The 20,530-nt window shown below is 45.1% G+C and overlaps 1 protein-coding gene and 1 pseudogene across 1 annotated transcript; one reads left to right on the top strand and one right to left on the bottom strand.

The window, feature by feature from the left end:
• The first annotated feature begins 1,033 nt into the window (after positions 1-1,033).
• LOC140250932 (PHD finger protein 7-like) lies at positions 1,034-5,021 on the top strand (annotated as a pseudogene).
• Positions 5,022-12,255: 7,234 nt separating this feature from the next.
• Positions 12,256-18,091, bottom strand: UPK3A (uroplakin 3A). Its single transcript, XM_072326434.1, has 6 exons — positions 18,037-18,091; positions 17,658-17,813; positions 15,040-15,319; positions 13,791-13,873; positions 13,211-13,343; positions 12,256-12,343 (listed from the first exon to the last, which is right to left on the bottom strand). The coding sequence occupies exons 1-6, from the start codon at positions 18,089-18,091 to the stop codon at positions 12,256-12,258; spliced, it is 795 nt and encodes a 264-aa protein (XP_072182535.1).
• Between the last annotated feature and the right edge of the window lie 2,439 nt (positions 18,092-20,530).

The following is a 20,530-nucleotide window of genomic DNA, read 5'->3' as shown; positions in this document are numbered from 1 at the left end:
AAAATAATTAGTTTTGCCCCTGTTTAATAGAATGCATATATATATATTTGAGTGGCTATAGCACTCTGGTATCTTCTACCAGGAGCTTGAAGCTTCATGAGCAAGGACGAGTAGGAAAAATGTATGACATCTGTGCAGAGTAAAAAGTACTTCCCCTTCTTCTCCTCATAAAAGCCAGCCATAACAATATAAAGTATATTTAATACACATTCTTAGGTGGGGAAAGCTAAGCAAGCCCCTAGTGAGCTCTAGCAATTTCCTCTTCCATCTAACCTCGCTCACCCCTCCAAAATCTGGAAAGATGTGCCAGCTGAGCACACTAGAGGAACAGCAATGGCTGCTGGTGGCTGGGGGCTTACAATATAATATTGGCCTGCAATGCCTGAGTGGATGTTGGTGGTATGGCAGTAGAGGCTGAACCTTCCTGCCAATAACCTGTTACATTTTGTTACCGTGTGACAGATGGCAGCAGAGGGGTAGCCCCAGAAAACAGTGGACAGTAGTTCTGCACCTCAGGGTATTGATTGCTCATCTCAGTTTAGTGCAGTTCACAAACCTGCTGAGAGCATACTACATCCTACCATCCGGGTTATTAGCAAATATTGAGGCTTCATACTCTTCTGTCAGTTATTAGCTGCTTAATCTTCTAAAGCTATGGAAATGAGCCCTTGGGTTAAGATAACTCAGCTGTAAGTAAGACAGGTGCACTTCCCTCTCCTTGTATGGATTTGGACACTGACTAATCCCCAAAAATGAGTGTTAGGTCCCTGAAAGGAGGCTTTGGGTCCTAAACTTCAGGCCTTGGCACCTAGGACGAGGATTTGGGAACTCCATAAATGGGGCTTTCCTCTTGAGGAAAGCACTGGGAGCCTCAGAGGGTGATTTTGCATCCTAATGAAATGGTGGGCTCTGAAACTAAGACACCGCACCCTGAAGGTGACAGCCTGGGACATCCAAAGGAGCATGTAAGCAATACGGTGGCATCTTTGGGTCCAACCCACAGGCTCAGGGCCCTGACAACAAGGATTCGGTCATGAAAAAGGTGACCCTGAGCCCCAAACCTGAAGGTTTAGGTGACCTGAGCGTATTTGGGTGCACCTCTGTTTGCGGGAGGTCACGGCTCAGCCCTGCACATCTCTGCCTCAGCCTCACTATTGTGGTGGGCAGCCACAGTGTTTTTGCCAATGGAAGGCTGCTCCCTGCTGCACTCCGAGAAGAAACCTCACAGGAACAGCACTCGTTTGTGTTACAGCACACACGCACCCCACCACTGCTGCTCCTGCCCTGTAACAACCCGATGCTTAACCAACAGGTTCGCTTTTTCCCTTGCCAGAGAAATACGGGCTACAGATTAGGGACACTCATATGAAAATAACACCCTTGTGCTGATTTACTGGAACTCCTAACATCTTTAATGAGAATGCCTGGGTACCAACGGGTGCAAGCAATTGTTTGCATTGCAGTACTAACACCACTGAGGAAATCAGGCCCAGGGGAGGCCTCACTTCATGGAACTCCCGGAAAGGTGTTCCATGGTGGGAGTCGGCCTCTTCTCCCAGGTAACAGCGATGGGACCAGAGGGAACGGCCTCAAGTTGCAACAGTGGAGGTCCCTGTTGGATATTAGGAAGAACGTCTGGGTTGAAAGAGCAGTCGGGCACTGGCACAAGCTTGGGGAGTCAGCGTCCATGGAGGTGCTCCAGAAGCGTGGGGATGTGGCCCTGAGGGACGTGGGCAGTGGGCAGCTGGGGGGTGGTCGGTGGGACTTGGTGATCTTAGAGGTCTTTGCCAACCAGAGAGATTCTGTGATTCTGTGAGTCGTTTATTGGAACGAGAGGTAATCAGCGGCCAACAGCCCACAAGTAAAGCCTGGAGAACATCATGGCAACACGTAAACACTCTATTGGATACTGATGGAGCCACAGGCCCCATAGCATTCAGGTGGGGCCAGGAGGGTGGATGTGCCGCCCAGTGCCTTCATCAGCACCAGCACGCCGGGTTCTAGAAGGGCTGCGTCCGGCAAGATCCGCCGCCCTCCTGCTTGGGTGCCCTCAGCCCTGTGAGGTGTGATGACAACACGGAGGGTGACACGGAACTGCCATTGTGACTTGCGGGCTGTGGAACAGAGCTGAGGCTGCGGGGCTCAGGCCCAGCTCAGTGCGACTTGGTGAGGTGAGCAGGGAGGAAGGGGCTGCCTGAGGCTGCCAAGGGAGGGAGGATGGTTCCCCAGCGCTCGGAGGCCTGAGCTGCCAATTCAGCCTCGTCCCGTTTCTCCCATAGGTTGGCACGCAGAGGACAAAGCCTGGTGTTGCTGGGACAGACACTCTGCGAGTGCTCGCCGTTAATGCACACGATGTCCGAGGGGACACCCGAGGAGGCCGCCGGCTCGACTGAGCTAGGTGAGAGCAAAGTATCCCTGCACGCAGCTCCCCGCTGCCGGGCAGAGGGGTGCTGGGGGTCTGCCTGCAGCGGAGAGAGGAGGTGGGAGCACGCAGGGGCTCCCATCTGCCGCAGGCAGGGCCCCTCTGCTCCTTGGCCAGGGGGCTGCGGTTGGGCTGTGGCTGCCCACTGTCACTGCTAGGCCTACAGTGCCCCTTCCCCTCCACGGCCTCCAGCCCTGCCCCTCAGCTGGCACAGCTGGCACAGAGCAGCCCCTGGGACAGCCCCCAGGGGCACCTGGCCCCACAAGGCACTCACGACTGTTACTCTCTCCTCTCCAGCATGCGTGCTCTGTGGCCGAGTGGATGACAACCCATCCATCTTCGGCGAGAGACATGAGATATATGGGATCTGTTTCCATGCATTTTGTGTGGTGAGTTCCCTCGTGGCTTCTGCCACCTTCCTCGAATCAGTGGTTCCCTCCTTTCTGCATTAACAAAATCACGCTCTTTCCTCCTGTACAGGGATTTGCCAACGGTCTGTGTCAACATGGAATTAACAATAAAAAAGAGGGCCTTTTCTACATTGAACACCTCATTGTCTTGATGAGGCAGGCAGCGCAGACGGTGAGCACCGGACTGGAACAGGGAGCTTGGTGCCAGGAGAGGCACGGCGAGCTTAGCCTGGTCCCAAGAAAGCAATCCCAGCCCCTCCTCCCAGCTCCAGGAGACACTCCTGCACTTGCAGACCAGCCCTGTTCACCAGGCAGCTCTGCAGAGTGCCACCCAGCCCTGCCCGCATCCTGCGCCCTGCCCACAGGTGCGGGGCCCGCTGCGTAGGCCCTGAGCCTGCAGCTGATGGGGGCTGCTCTGCTCTTTCCAGCTTTGCTTCGTCTGTGGCAATCGGGGGGCCAGCGTCACCTGCGCAGCGCCAGGCTGCCAGAGGAGCTACCATTTCCCCTGCGCCCCAGAGGGTCAATGTGTCACCCAACACTTTGGCCGCTACAGGTAAGGGCTCCCAGGTATCGCCTGTGGGCCTCCAACCCCTGCTGTCAGCGCCAGCCAAAACAGCGAGGAACACGCTGTGACGCCTCCCAGCAGCCTGACAGAGCCAGAGACAAGGCCTGGGGCTCCTTCCATCCCTCTGCCCTCCTCGCAGCCCTTCTCACCTCGCCCATCCCTTCCATCTTCCCCCAGGTCCTACTGCTGGGAGCACCTCCCGCACCAGCCAGTGGAGACAGCACCGATGCAGGACACCACCTGCATCATATGCATGGATCCCGTGGGTGACAGCAGGTCATACGTCACCATGGTGTGCCCGGCCTGCCAACATGCCTGGTTTCACCGGGACTGTATCCAGGTAGGAGCCCTTCCCTCACCCCGCGGGCACCGCAGGCGCTCAGCAGCACCAGGCCCGGCTCACTCTCACCGCTGCTCGTGTTTCCGCTGTAGGGAATGGCCAAGAGTGCTGGGATGCGCTGCTTCCAGTGCCCTCTCTGCCGAGACCGAGAGAGGTTCATACCGGAGATGATCAACCTGGGGATCTACATCCCACGCAGGTTGGTGTCTTTCAGCCAGCTCTCGAGACGGGAGGGCACAAGAGCTGTGCCCGCACAAAGACTGCCCCAGCAGGCCTGGCCCTTTGCTGCAGGGGTGGCTTTGCTCAGTCTCAGTCTAGAGGCACTCAGAGCTCATCACATTCCCACTATTCTCTGGCAGGAGACCAAAGTGGGAGCGCAACCGTGCCTACGCAGAGCTGGGAGTTCGGCACGGACGCTGCGACGCCAGCGACTGCCGTCACCCCCATGGCAGGGAGCAGAGAGAGGGAGAGGGGTGAGTTACCTCAGCTGCCCTCTGGGGCTCTGCGTGGCATCGCAGCCTCACCACAGGCTGGGGGAGCACAGACCGAGCACCAGAGCTGCCCTCTGGGCACTCCCTGGCTCGGGGCACTTTGTCCTCACGGCCACAACCCGTTGCTTTCCACAGGCTCTGGGAGCTGCTCCTCTGCAGCTCCTGCGCTGCACAAGGCACGCACCGACTCTGCTCCAACTTGAGTCACAGCACCACCAGCTGGGAGTGCGCCAGCTGTGCTGGAGAGGGCACCGGTAAGAGGCGAACAGCCGCGTGCTGCCGGGCTGGGGCCAGGCGAGGCCTCGCTCAAGTCCCTTGGGCACAGGACGGATGGGAGCCCGTCCCACCCCGGGGCTGCAGATCTGTCCCGCTCACCTTCCTGCCTTTCCTTACAGCCTCCAGCACCAACTCGGACAGCGCTGGCCCCAACACCGCCAGCCAGCAGGAACTGGGGCCATCCCAAAGCCCTGCAGGACAGCAGAGCAGCAGCTCCGACACCTCCAGCCAGGCACCGTCGGAGCCGGATTCCAGTTCCCAGGTGCCGGAGCCGGATTCCAGTTCCCAGGTGCCGGAGCCGGATTCCAGTTCCCAGGTGCCTGAGCTGCTCTCCGGGCAGCCGGGGCGGGCGCGGACTCGAAGCCGCTCGCCTCTCGATCGTCGGGCTGCAGAGACCGACAGCCAGCCCCAGAGGCGCCGTAGGAGCCGGTCCAGGCGGCGAGGGCCAGCCCAGGGCCGGAGCCGCACCCGAGTACCACCACGTCGGGCCCAGCGCGTCACCAGCCGGCCCCACTGACGCCGTCGGAGCAGCCGCGTACAAGATCCATTTCCTATCCAAAGTCATCAAGTCATCTGAATCCATCACAATAAAACTTAATTCCATCATGCCACTGTCAGTTTTGTTCTGCTCTGCCTGTCCCGAGCTGGGCAGCTTTAGGGGAGTCAGCGTCCATGCTGGACGCTGAGGTGCTCCAGAACCGTGGGGATGTGGCACTGAGGGACGCGGGCAGTGGGCTGGTGGGGGGATGGACTTGATGACCTTGGAGGTCTTTGCCAGTCTTCATTCCTTGACATGAGTATCCGATGGGTTTGGGATACGTGTTTACCCACCTTCACTACTACTCACATGGAAGTCAATGCAAAGACAGCCTTAGTTTAGGTGAGGCTCCCACCAAGAATGCGTCCAGCCAGGACAGTGCAGCGTTGTGGGAACAAAACACACAGCTGAACTCCGTGGTTTGGTGGTACAAATCCAAGCTAAGGGCTCTGAGCTGCTGTCACTCCACACACCCCTGCTCCACAGCCAGGAGTGCCCAGCCCCGGCAGCAAGCACAGAGTCTGACGGTGCACACTGTGCTTCTATTGGGAGCCCACTGTGTGCTGCCACTGCTGCACTTCAGTAAGGGTAACCAACCCGTGCATCACTTTGGGTGTAATTTTTAATCATTCAGCTCAATCAGAAACCTCACGTCGTGCCAAGCATCTCAGTGACACTGCTCCTAAAATCACACCCCCCACACATGGAAAGACCAAGAGTGTGCTAAGTTTGGACACCTGACAGCATTGCCGTGAGCAAACAGCTGCATGGTGATGTGAGTGGGTGCAGGCCAGGCTGTCCTGCCCTGCGTGAGCCCCAGCCTACCCCATGGGTTTTGCACAAGTGCAGTGCAGGCTTTGGAGCAAGCGTCCTTCTGCTCGTTCCTACACAGTCTGATGCTTTCTGGTCAGTTCTGCTACACTGCAGCATGCAGCCTGTTAAAGCATGATAAATGTCAGATCAAGCCTTCCCTTGAGAAGGCTTCCCTCTGCAGAGAAGGACCTGGGGGTCCTGGTGGATGAGAAACTTAACATGAGCCAGCAGTGTGCTCTTGCAGCTCGGAAAGGAAATGGTACCCTGGGCTCCCATCAGGAGAGGGGTGGCCAGCAGGGACAGGGAGGTGATTGCCCCTCTCTACTCTGCTCTTGTGAGGCCCCATCTGGAGTACTGTGTCCAGGTATGGAGCCTTCAGTACAAGAAAGACAGAGAGCTGTTGGAAAAGGTCCAGAGGAGGGCCACAAAAATGATCAGGGGGCTGGAGCACCTCCCCTGTGAGGACAGACTGAGGGAGCTGGGCTTGTTCAGCCAGGAGAAGAGAAGGCTGTGGGGTGACCTCATTGCAGCCTTTCAGTACCTGAAGGGAACCTATAATCAGGAAGGGGAGTAAACTCTTTGAAAGGGCTGATAATAGCAGGACAAGGGGAAATGGTTTTAAGTTGAAAGAGGGAAGATTTACATTGGATTTTAAGAGGAAAGTTCTTTACTAGGAGAGTGGTGAGGTCCTGGAACAGGCTGCCCAAGGAGGTTGTGGATGTCTTGTCCCTGGAGGTGTTCAAGGCCAGGTTGGATGGGGCCCTGGGCAACCTGATCTAGTAAATATGGAAGTTTGGTGACCCTGCCAGACAGGGGGGTTGGAGCTTCATGTTCCTTGAGGTCCCTTTCAAAGCAGCTCTCTTGACTGTTGAAGCAGGCTTCCGATGAGTTGTAACATCAGAACAGTGTTGGTTTACTGTTTATTGTTCTCCAAGCTGCAATGATCAAAGTGCTGCCTGTGAGCTGTGGACAGCCCCAGGGACAGCATTTACCTTTTTGTGTTTCTTATTCATCCCTATCTTCAGTTTTGCTCCTTCTTAGATGATGTCACTTTCCGTACTGATTTCCATGCAGTTTTTCCATACACGTATCCAAATGTGTAATTTCTGGTACTGTCTCCTTGGTTATATTGGCATTACAATATTACTGAGATGGCTTAGGTGGGTGTTTTTGACCTTTCCAGATTCTGCTCTCCTACGGGACCTCAGCAGTGCCCTTCAGTCACTCATAGACTATGCCAATTTCTCACAAAACTCCCTTTAACCACGTATGAAATGTCACCATTCCTCATAGCACTGCCAATTTATAACCAGGTCTTTAAAAATCTGGACAGATGTGAACTAACTTTTTCCACACAGGGAAAATCAAAAATGAGGAAAATACATTCAGTGCCTTGACTTACAGTGAATGTCCAAAATGTCTGTGAGGGTGGTGATGTTTCCCGCATTTATGACCGGTAATACACCAGTAAGTTAAAAAACACCTGCAAACACAAAAACAAACAGAGCAAAGAGGAGTAGTCAAATCTACAAGAATACGTACCGCTGCCTTGATGGCATTTGGGTGCAAAATGCAAAGGAATGATATTCTGTGGAACATGAATAATCTAAGAAATAAACGTTCTTGTTGCTATAATTTTGTTTGTAACTAGACAAAAAAAGATGCAGTGCTGAAGGTAAAAGGCAACACAAGAGCAAATTCTTTTCCAAGTAAAGATGTGGTGGACAGGAAACCTAATTGAAACAAGTATATCATCATTTGCTGGTTAGCAAATCATTTCTGTCCCCTCACCCACCCAGAATACAAACGTAAAAAATAACCCCAACAATATGTATTCAAAAGTGCAGCAATCAATTCATCAATTCTTCTTCATTTCCTTTTTACATTTGTGAAAAACACATTTCTCACTACAAGAATATTCTTTTTCGCGAGAATTATTTGTATTTAAAAGTTGTTTTCTAACCTCATGCTTGAAACTATATTCAGGCTCAAACTTCTTATTAAACTAAGGTTTGAAAATGACGTAAGAACATGTGGTGTTATTTCCATCATATTGTACTATAATTGCCTCATGTACTATCAACAATGTGTGAACCTTTATTGACATTTAAGCTGAGAATTCTTTTCTTTAAGCCAGATTTAAGACAAACCCTGGGATTGTCGTGTGGCTGCAAAGAGCAGATGCAGTTTCAGTGCGTCTGCAGAGTGACATTCTGTGGCTCTGGCCCTGCTTCACTCTGGCTGGGCTATGGCCAGCTGTGCTAATGCCAGGAAGGAGAAACTGAACATTAATAAACTAATTCCAACTGTGCATGAGGTTTCAAATCTTTGGCAAACCTAAATGGGGATGTTTCCTGAGAAAGGGTTATAGTTCTGGAGCACATTCTGCTGCTAAACTGTGCTTATACAAACGCAAAGAAAATGGGCAGGCTTCAGTGGATTTGGCAGGTACTGCATTGGGAAGTATGGAAGGGTCTATTCCAGTGTTACTCATACCATCAAGGGAATAACTCCTTTCATCCAGAAGGAATTTGCAATGTTTCAAAGAATATATATGCAATTCCTCAAAGTCATAAAAAGAGGTATTTAAAAGAAAAATCAGCTGGTATTTCATTTTTGTCCATGAAGCATCACATGACTAAGTACAATAATGAAATGTCATAACAGTTGAAGAATGTGGACACTCACAGATCTTATCTAAAAATACGAACTCCCAGCTAAACCAGGAAATGAAGCACTGTCCTCAAAAACATCAATCTCCTAGAATACAATGGCATCTTAGTCTCGCACTGAAGTCCTAAGCTGTTCAGGTGAATAGAAGTAGCAAACCTACATGCACTTGTATACTCATGTTTAAACTTTTAGTCTTGAAGCTGCTGATGTGGAATTAGATACTGTAAATACCATCCTTTTTACCCAGTTTTTCAGGAAAATATGAGGAAAACTCTTCCAAGTGCTCTTGAGCCTTCAGATATACACTGCTAAATTCTGCCTGAGCTACACAAAATGGATATACTGCAGCACTTCCCTATTCCATACGTACTCCTACGAGCTAGCTTGGAAGAAAGGAGTTCCTGTATTCAGGCAAAATAAAAATACTATTATTAGTAGTAAAGTACCAGACTTTAATCATTTATTCTTATTGCTTAATGATTATATTCTTATTCCTTTCTGATTCTATTATTCTATTGCTATTATGACACAGTTTGAAAGATCACTGTATCTTATAGCTGAATGTATCCAGATTATCTAAAAAAATAAAAATAAAAAAATTAAATTAAATAATCAGAACCAGCGGGCACACAGAACTATGTATTTAAGAACTGCTACAGTATATTAAACTGATTATTACCACTTGCTCATCCTCTGCATTTCAGCTTTTCAATTACAAAATCCATTTGCAATGCTCCAAAGCAGCTATGGTGTGTATTATGTAATAAAACCCAAACGACCCAAACATCAAAGTAACAAAGGGGTATCTGCAGACATTGTCTAACCTGAACAGCTCTCTCTATCCCAAGTCAAAGAGAGGGAGGTAGCCCAGCTTATCAAACACCTGAGAAGCTGAGTTTGCATCATTGGAGGGACAGACAGATTTACTTCCAGTAAATAAAAATCAAGGAAGAAGATATGGAAAAAAGAAAAGAGAAGATGCTGATGCACGTAATTTTTGGTAACTTCTTTTTCAGAGGAGGAAGCTTGAGCTGAGTTTGTACAATCTGTAGGGCAGAGCTGTAGTTTCCTTCTGCTAGTGTTACACCCATTTGCTCTTCCAAATATTGTGCACTGTTTATACAAAGAAGGGACTGAGAACATTATCTGGAATTAAGGCTATTGCATGAATATAATGAGTCCTTATCATTTAGATATGAGAAACAGTTTTTTACCTTCTGACGAGATTTATATTCTTTCAGTTTTCTCTAGCACATATGAGAGATTGTTAAGATTCAGTCCATGAGACAACGATGGAGCAAAACCCATCTTATATACAGGTAGTTTTTCTGTATACGAGACACTAAATTTTCTAGGGAGACTTACAGACTCTCTATATCCAGCTCTGGGTTGTAGCAACAACGCAGATAACACCATTGACTTTGTATAGAGAAAATATGTTATCTTTCCTGGAGTATTTGTTGTTTTAGAAGGCTTGAGGAAGGACAGAAGATATTGGAAACATTTCTACGGAAAAGACTGGTCCAGGACGTCTGATTTTTATCAGCATTACTAAAAACTTGTCTAGGACCAGAGGCAGGCAAACAAAGCATTGAGTATTGATACTTGTTGTCAATATTAGCATTATAGCTGTGCATTGCAATATACCCAGTTGTGAAATAGCAATATAGAGCACTGGTATGTTTACCCAAACATAGCCTTTATCCTGAGGAATTTGCAGCCTAACAGGGGATGAAGCAACAAACCCACAGAAGAATGCAAGATATCAGAGAACTTCTGCTTTCAATTGTACAGAATCTCATTGCAGTCAGTCCATCTGCTAGCAAGCCTAAGGAAACATTTCTGTTAGAAACTCAGCTGAAAGCATGCTGGAATAAGTTATACAAACATAATTTAATGTAATTTGTGATTTAAATCTCAACCTAGAGTACAGCTGAAAATGTGTACCATAACTGCTTCCTTGCACTAATTTTTCCAGATCACTTGATCCAGAGAAGTACCAGGAACCATATAAGAGATACCAGAAATTGAGTTCAAAACTACAGGCAACCTAAATCCATTAGTATTACATCCACCTCTGTGCAGAATAGCAGGTATGGGTCAAAGACTCAAAGCTTTCCAAGTTCAGCTTGTTCCTAATTGTTACGTGCAATACTGACAGAATCTGAGCTCAACCTGTTAGCAGCTACAGTACCTAGATAATCATTTCACTTCATTGCTGTTGATATTTCTAATGAAAACACACATAAGTGCTGGAAAACATCCTTTTGTTTTATCTATATTGTATTTAAGCAAAAATACATCCAGATTTGGCTCCAACTCCTTCTGAACAGCCTTCTGAAAAAGAAGTACTTGTTCAGGTTTATAAGGGAGACAAACAGTACAAAGATCCCTCATACACTCTGATTTTCAACATTGCACATCTGAAACTCAGACTGCCATTTTCTTCGGATATCCCTTGATTCAATACACAAATGGGAAAGTACCTCAGAAGGGTGTTTAGAGCAGCAAGGCACCAATTTAAAGAAAGAAAGAAACAAAAAAACCCAAACCATTCCCAATACTTGAGCATCCATTTCTGGCCAGAAGACTTGTGTCAAAAAAGAGCAGCTACCCATTTATAAACCAAGACAGTTTAATCTAGTGTAATGATAAACTAGGAGGACATCAATAATAACTAGTGAGAACTTTTTGCTCGTCACCAGTAAGTAAAGTAGAACAGTTGCGTATACATACTGAAAAGGACTTTGAAGATGAATCCTTATTGGTCATCTATGGAGACAAACCTGTTGCAAGTTGGTATTAACAGAAAACAAACAAACAAAAAAGCAGTACATAACTTAAACCTGGTGCAAAGATTTATTTCTAATCGCCAATAAATCACAAAATGAAGAATCATCTCTAAACCCGCCACCAGCCTAGACTGTAAGATGTGAAGAGGCTGCTGTCTAAGGTAAAGAAAAGACAGAAATGAGGCTAAGCCTGATAGCTGTGAATATACTTGAGCTTTTCCATCAAAGCAGTATCACTTTACTAGCCGATCAATAGTTATACTGAGCTCTGAAGAAATTCCAACCAATTCTATTAGCCACCATTCCTGCAAAAATATTTGAGGATACTTAAGCGTATGAGGTCAGGATTACTCTGCTACCAGCAGGGTAATTGGAACTTGGTTTCTTCCTTTCTGGGAAGAAGAAACAGAATTGAAGGTATGACCACTGATCACTAAAATGTTGAGGAAGGAGTAGTGCCCTGTTTTTTGCCCACCTTCCCATCCCTACTCTTGTCTTACAATGTTTTTTTCTAAATCAGTTAGTTTTTCTTTAACTCTTCAGCAGTTACTATATAGAGAAAGGCTGAGACTCCGATGGCTATATCATATTCAGCTGAATATGAGAAGCAAATCAGGTCTGCTGTAATGTTTACTCCACATGGGAACATATGCTAGACAACTTATCATTGGAATATGGAAGCTGAAAGATCTCACAAACCTTCATCTTCAGACCAGGCCCCTCATGTGGGCTACAGAATACAATCACCTAAGTGAAATCTCATTAGGACAAAACAGGATATCATGTACGTCAAGACTTAAAAAAACAGTCCATTTTTTGTGTTGTACAGGCCCAGTTCGTTGCATATTGTAGCAGGAGGCTAGTTCTGGGAAGAAGTCCTGCAGGGCACGGCACATGTTCAGCTGTATTTCCAGACTTCACTTGAATCTGGCTGTTCACTCAGAGCTCAGCTGTGGTCTCAGTTCACTCTGTTGAGTAGTCCCAGAAGGGCCCTTTGTCTCTGCAGAAGGATCTTCTGATTCCCTAGTGGTTATGGGAAAGACTTCAGTAAGTTCCAGAAGAGACCAAGTGGAGCCTATTGTCAGTGTATTTTGCAAAGGCCATTTGCTCATTACAATATTTCGTATTAGAGAAGCCTATAGATTTATTATTATTTTTTTTTTAATAATCCTTGTTTATTAATGTTGGTTTATGATATGCCTGTGCAGTTTTTGCTTTCCACATTTTTAATCCAGGAGCTTAACAGAACTGACTGCATACAGAGTTCTTCCATCATTTTCAGGTGAAAGAATAAGGTTTCAGCATCCCTGAAACCCACTGTTTCTGAAATTCAGTTAATTCCCCAATTTGGCCTTGCTGATTTCCTGGGGCTGGAGATGTGGAAGAGCTGAGAACATTCATGAACTTGTTCAGTTATACAGCACCATAAAACCTCAGTTATGAATTCAAAATAGTAATATATTTCTCCTATGGAAGAACTGAACCAATTAAAATCAAGCAGGCATTAATTTAAACTCCGTATGATCACTATGAAGGCCTAAACTACCTCAGACAGTTTCCAAATTCTACATAGATGGAACGCTGTAATATGCAAAACAATGCATAGACTTTAAGTATGTGCAACTCTACATTTTCTTTCATTAGTCCCTATGGAAGTCTGACTGCCAGTAAGTTTTAGCATGCATAATAATTACAAGAGTTGTTGATCTTAGCCTTGGTAGGGAAGGTTATTTGACAGAGTTTCCTTTTCTCTTAATAACAGGTTTGACATGAGATATCAGATGATATCCTTTCAATTTTGAAACAGTGGCTTGGAACCATGGAAAATAATGCCAATTGTCAGGACATGAGGTACTATTACTAGAAGCTGCAGGGTGTAGCAGTACTTACATGAGAGCAGAAAACACAGAAGCGAGCAAGCCAGCAAGCAGAAGGAACACTGACACACTTAGAATTGACGTAATGACAATCATGCTTCCACTCCTTTGACCGGGCCAGATATCAATTTTCATGGGAAGTTTACCTAGAAAACCATGAAAATAATGTTCCTATGATTCATTTTTTCACTATGTACAACCTTATTAAACAGGGGAAAGCAGGTAATTTAAGAGAAGAAAACTGATGTCCAGAAAACTGATGTTGATTTATGGCGAACAAGGTTTAGACTCGGTTTCAGCATTCTGAAGTTATAAGCTTGACAAATATCTGTGTTATCTAGAAATTTTGGCAACACCCAATTACATGAAGAGGCACCAACTCTGCAACCATGTGCACAAACTTCATGAAAGCTTTAAAGTACACATAAGAAGCAGACCATTATCCCATATTTAAGTTTGCGACTTCAGTACTGAAAGGCTGACAAAATTGTTAAATCTATAGAAAAGTACTAGACGTTGCTTATTAGGAAATCAGTAATGTCCTAAGGCAAGCAAGGCTACTTCAGAAGACCTGAACAAAGCTACAGACTTACCTTTTCTTGTTTTGATTGGATCAGACCAAAGAGTCTGGTCTTTCATGATACCGTCAGTGTTATCGACCAAAATGTATTTAAATCTGAGAGGAAAAAAAGCATTGAATTAGGTATTTTAGAATTTGAGCTTCCATTTGTAGATTAGCTAGTCAGACTCCTGTTTTTGGTTGAGGCATTAGGCAGAAACAGTGAAAGATAACTATTTTCAGAGACCATATAAGGAACAAATAGTATTATTAGCAGAAGTATTCTGTGCTATGATGTGTAGTTTGCACTCTATTCTTATGAGACTTGGCAGGTATTAGCTTTCCAAAACTAGTTTTTCTCAGTTTGCTATTCCCTTATGAAAAGCCTCGCAAGTGGTTTTGACTTCCATATGGAAGTCAAAGACTTTGTCCAACAACAGAAACCTTTGGCCCTTTTTTTAATAGGGAAAGCATTGAAAAAGCAGGCCAACAGCAGATTTGGCAAAGGAATTCAGTTTCCATTCCACAATAGTTTGAGTTTTCATAAATGTCTGGAGAGGAAGGTAGACAGTTTTCTCAAAAGATCCCATAGCATTTTGTTTCAGAAGCAGAAGTTTCTACAGAAGATACAGCTTCATACGGCTGCCATCTTTACTACAGCTTTTAAACAGTGGATAACAGCAAAACCCAGTATCTTGGGTAACAGCAGTGATCATCCTCATACTCCCCAGATGGTTCACTTCAACAGACAAGCCTGCAAGCTGCCTGGCCCTTACTGTGACATCTCCAATTACACTGAGAACGTCCTGGAGCAGGAGATTGCAGAAACCTTTGGCTCCCCAGAATCCCATCAAAACAAATCGAGCAGGGCCAAACTCATGTCTGCTGTTTGGCAGATCCATCTAACACAAAATACATGGTGAATAATCTCAACTTCATTCTTCAAACTCCTTTTCTTACATCAGTTTCTGATCAGATATTGCCCCTAAATCATCTGCTCCAATATAGGCATAAATCCAGAAGTCCGCACATGAGTTTTCCTGCTGACCCATGAATTTAACACGACAGCTCACCCTTACAAAAACACCATAGAGCACAATCCGCAGAGTGCTAGACCAAAGCCAGGCCTTCTTCATAACTGTCATTGCAGTAGCGCATTTCAGCCCCCCTTTAGGTACCAGTAATTCACATCATATTATCTCAAGGGAACTCTAAAGAGTAAATTTTCCTTCTTAATTGAGTTTTAAGAGCAGCAACCACCTTGTAAGAAATAAGAGTTATACCTGTAAGTTGTGTCTGGTGCAAGAGGTGGGTTGCAGATGTCTAGGAAGTTTGGGTCATACAAACAAGTCCCATCATCCCCAACTCTGAAGAGGTATTGTTTCAGGACATCGGAAACTTTGTTGATGTCTCCTGCATCAGCAAACTTGGGGGGTGACACACAGCTGGGTACATCGAATGAGGCAGCCTTGTAAGGTCCAAGCTGTCCCCCTTGTGTTTGTTGGAATGTATTGTCCAGTGGTTTGCTGCTGCTGTCAGTCACCACAGAGCTTATTGTGCTTGCTGCAGGAGAGGTGGTTTTTAAAAAGGTTGTTAGAACTGATGAAGAAGCCTTTTCCCTTTATCTTGTGTTTAGTTGACAAGTGGCTCTTCTGCCCCAAAACACCTGAAACCAAACATCTATCTGCTAACAGTATGTGTGGGGATCCTACTGCTTCTTCCCCATCTGTTGTCAAAGCTTTTTACGTTTTTGTTCCTCCCAAATTTCCTCCTTTCTGAGAAATATCTGACTGACTATGGTGGCAAAGGCTGTTCTTCACCCCTACCCCATGTGGCTCCAAAAAGCATCCAGTTCTGCCATTTCTGATTTGATACTGCCAAGGCAGTTTCTATAGAGCCACAATTCTGTCTCGTGGAGCAGAAACCCTGAGACCTCAGTTGCACAACAGCTGCACTTCTCAGAACATCACAACATGCAGACCAGCATATAAGAGCTGGACGAACAGATGCAGTTATCTGCATTCCCAACCAGCCAGGCATGCTAATGCTTCCAGATGACATGACAGAAAATTTGAAAGTCTTCATGGCTTCAAGCCAAGTATACATCTGCACCCAACTCCACAGCATCATTTAGAAACTTCAGTTCCAACTCTCACTTTTTTCCAATTGCAAAGCCAAGGCACAAGTGTCAAGAGATGCTCCCAAGCTCTGCAACTGAGAGTTAATTTATTCTGAGAGCTCCTTCCAGCTGTTCTGCGCTGTCAGCACTGAAGGACTGCCAGTTTTCCCACAGCTGCAGTATACTGGGAACTACTTAGATTTGTAAGCATTCTGCTGTGCTCCTGGAGCAGAGTTCTTGCAACTGTTTGGCCATGAGAAGTTTTTAGGTATGACACAGTGCAAAATTAAGTCTGCTTTGAAAGATAAGGGTTCAAAATCTAACTTCAGAGACAGTGCTCAAGTTATACGAACAGAGTCAAGAATGTGAAAGTGAAGACTAGCCATGACATGAGCTACTGGGACTCTCCTAAATTTGAATAATTACACCTAGGCCTCCCTGCTCTCCCAGTGTCCTCTTTCAGTAACTCTCAGCATGGCTGTGGTGAGCTATTCTCTGAGCAATTTGTTTGCTTTTGAAACGTGTTAGGTAGATTAAGTCCGATATTGTCATTAGCAAGAGTAGACCTAAAGGTTACATTCGTTCTTCAGCAATTTGCTAGGCTCTTAGTTTTGTTGTGTATTGATGCATCTCCTTGACAACAGAGCTGAACATAAGGTGTTTAGAAAATTAAATTCTTAAGTTCCCCCTCTCCCTGCTCAAAAATGCAACTGAGAATGAGACAATACACTTTTCTGCAGGCCATAAAAAAAATCCAAACAAAATTCCTCCCCCTTCTGCCAAGAAATAAGTTTGCATCTGCCTGTTTTAAAAGCAGCAGAAGAGGTTTTCTTTACGACTCCTCTTTTGTAGAGATTCATCCAGTCTGTTTTAGACATGCGAAGAGGTGTACTTCATTACTGGGAATCATCTCAAAAGGCAGTGCACTCATAATTGCACTGGTAGCTGTATCAGACAGTGTATCTGGTTAAGGTTTCAACCAGTCCAAGGCAATGAAGAAAACTTCCCAGTTTTTTCAAAATAGCATTGATAAGCAGTGCAAGTTTTAGCATTTTTGTGCTGTTGACCTGTTTCTCCCTCCCACCCCACATAAACTCTCCTCAGAGAAGGAGGCTGCAGACAACCTTTGGGTGCAACAGGATGATATCAAGTCATTTGTTCCTGTCAGCTTAAGGAGCAGCTCTAGCTGGCATTTCACACAGTCTGACAGAACAGCAGGAAGCAGCAAAGGCAGCTCTTGGTCATGGCCAATAATATTCATTTCCAAGAAACTATAAAATTAATTTTATGAATGAATCTGTGCGCCAGGTATCTTTGCTCACAAGTCCAGCATGACTTGGCTTAGTCACAAATAAATTGGGTCTGTGCAACCTTAACTGTGAAACAAACAGAAGAGGTTGCCCATCTTTTCTCAGCAGACTTAGGGGATTGGGGCTTTTACTCAAGCTATTCCTGTTTGGAGAAGGTAGAAGATTTTGGTCTGCTTGGATTCATTAGCAAGATCAGGGCAAACTGCTGATAACTGGTAGCGCTGTTCCACACCTACAGAGGGTCAGCTTACAGTGCACACCTTTAATCAATCCCATGGAATTCCTACACCTATTTTATAGGAGGACCTTAGAAAAAGACTGAGACCAGAGGCTCAGCTTACATGTAATTTACAGCTACCTGTTTTTCTCTTTTACTCCATTGATACTTGCTCCCACCAAATTCTGAAGAATAGAATGCAGTAGCTATGTAATGTAGTTATTTTCTGGAGTTGAAATAATGCTTGGTACTTACCTAAACTTTTCATCACATACAAGTAGATGGCATAAGATTTGTTTGGGTGTAGTGAGCTATCGAATGTACAGAATGGTTTCTCTAGAGCAACTGTAGTGAGAGTGGGATTGTTTGTTGCAAGCTGAGGGGCTGCAAGCTGAGGTTTCATGCTCTGATCTGGAAGATAAAGTTGCCAAAATAATATTGGAAAATCTTTTTCAACACAGGTCCTAGGAAAGAGCTTTAAGAGAAAGCAAAACAAAAGAAGAGAACAATGACAACGACAAAAAACATGAACAAAAACAAGCAAACAAACAAACAAACAAAACCCACCCAAACAGAAAATAAAGAGATACAAAGAGAGGAAAAAGAGAAAATACTAGAGATAAGTACCACTTACCTGCACAAAGCTGCCCCAAGAAGCAGAGGACTAGCACAACCCAATGACTGAGCATACCTGAGCTCTCCTGAGCACCTGCCACAAAAGAAAAAATAACACTGGTAAGTAGTCCCTACTAGAGATCTCATATATCCACTCCCTTCCACAAGCTTCTCCATCCTTAGCACCTCCCCCTATGCTTATCACCCTCCTTTTCAGGTAGTACCAATTACCCTGGCTCTCACAGTCTTCTAGCTGAGGGAGGGAGCTGTATGATTTTTACATGTTGGTAGGCAGCAGCATGGCTCTCAGCAGGCCTGTGGGTAGAGAGGATTTTTTCCCATGTGCATGATTGTTAGTTGTTTTTCTTTCTTTACCTTACTCTGTATAAAAGCTGTTGAAATCTCGTGCATAGGAAAATTCTGGGATTGAACATCAAAACCTTCCATTCAGCGTATGTAGATGATTCCGATTCAGAATTCTACATATGGGCAACCTTAACTAAGATGTCATTGAATCATAGAATAGCTTGGATTGGAAGGTTCCTTAAAGATCATCTAGTTCCAAGCTCCCTGTCATGGGCAGGGTTGCCAGCCACTAGGTTGCAGTTGCCTTTTGAATTTGTGTTTCCTGGGTTATGTGTTGAAAAACATACATCTTCTGATTCTGCTCAGCCTTGGTAGATTTCAGAGCAACAACATGAATAACAAGCCACTGGGAAAGCTGAACCTGTTGTACTGAATCATTCATCTGAGAATACACCTGATGAGTATTGCTATTAAGGATGGTCTATTACAGAAGATTACAAAACTAATAACCACCTGCTTAAAGTAGGTGGAGGGGAAAAATAACTGCAAGATTTTACAGAATATTTGGAACTAGATTGAAGCCTCTGAACCAACTCCAGATTTACGGTACTATCACTACTGTTAGATTAGCAAATCCATCTCCTTTGTGGATATGTCACGGGATCCTGACGTTCATTTGAAATATATAATCAAATAAATATAAAGTAATTTCCACTCCATATGTGTCTCAGTTTGTTTCAAATCCTGCATGTCAGCATGTGTTTGGTTCGACTTTTTTTGTCACACTACTTTTGAGGGAGAATTTTGAATTGTGAAGTTATTCCAGGTTTGCACTGCTATAAGGGCAAGGATGTGTTTTAGTATTCCTTATCACTTCACTGTACACTCTGAGCCATTACTGGCATAAACACTCAGGTCTATCAGATTAAAAATACTCATGTAAATCAGAAAAATAAAACTTACCCTTCTGTCTTTTATTACTAGGAATCTAACTTTTAATACTTGTGCTTTTGATTTGTTGCACAAAGTTGGTCCTCAAGTGCTCAAGAGAGTTTTTATTCCTTAAAACATTATCAGCAATGCCCAGAACCTGGAAGGCTCCTAGCTACAAAGTAACTGCACAGCTTAAGAACAATGAGGTTTCTTTCTAGATTGTGAAATCATTGCTTTCCCCAAACAGTGATTCCCATAGAACCAGATTATGAGTTCCTTAGGTAGGGAACTCCAGATAAGCAGAAAAAGAAACAGCCTATTTTGTGACGTACAAGGTACTTATAGAACACTCTTCCATGTTTTGCAGCGAAGTTCTCCCTCATCCGCTTCCTGTGGTGATCAGAACAGATGGACAACAGGAAGAACAACAGTTTTAAAGAGCAACGGGTTGAGGTCCAGAATCACAACATAAATTTTGGTTGAAAGGTAACAATCATTATTTCTTTTTAGATTTGCAGCCATCAAGCAATAAGTTCACCACTCAAACAAAGCTCTACATGAACTTCTTGGAACTTTGCCTGGGTGAAAGCTGTAGTACAGCACTCTGTGGGATATGATCATACAAGCTGTTACTGGTGTGATTGATTTTACAACTGTCAGAAGTATGCCAGAAGAGCTGGTCATCACAGAAAAGTTAATCAACTTTTTAAGCGGTGGCAGAATGATGATTCTATTCATTATTTCTCATGAGGATATTTTCTTAAGCTGTTGTGACTTAGCCTGAGTACTTGGTCATCTTGCATTCACCAGACACACAAAAGGGGGGATAACACTGCCTGTCTTCTGAGATTTTAAAACTGTTGGGTTTGCTCCATACTGAACAGCATCTCAAGCAAAAATAGGAAAGTAACATGACAATAAGCTCTCTCAGCTCCATCTGTGTTGACAGATGTGTCCTAAATTAGGACCAGATTCCATCCTTGCTTACACTCGTGTAAATCCATATGGACTCCACTGAAGTCAGGAGAACTGATCTGGATTTACAGCATGTTACCATGAACTTAACCACAATGTAACTATAGTGTCCCCTAAAGCAAGCAGATGAGATCACTGTAAACTTCTGTGTCTTTGTTTAAGTAACTACGCCAGTCTTCTTGCTCTCTGTTACCATGTGGTTCATTCTGGAGTAATCTGTAGAAGTCCTTAGAGTCAGTTTGGATCAATGGCTTTGTGAGAACAAAACTTACCTGTAACCCTGCCTTTCCAGGGCCGTA

The sequence above is a fragment of the Excalfactoria chinensis genome, chromosome 1 (genome assembly GCF_039878825.1).
Source record: "Excalfactoria chinensis isolate bCotChi1 chromosome 1, bCotChi1.hap2, whole genome shotgun sequence".
In the NCBI taxonomy this organism is placed as follows: domain Eukaryota; kingdom Metazoa; phylum Chordata; class Aves; order Galliformes; family Phasianidae; genus Excalfactoria; species Excalfactoria chinensis.
This window is presented reverse-complemented; position numbering and strand designations above follow the sequence as displayed.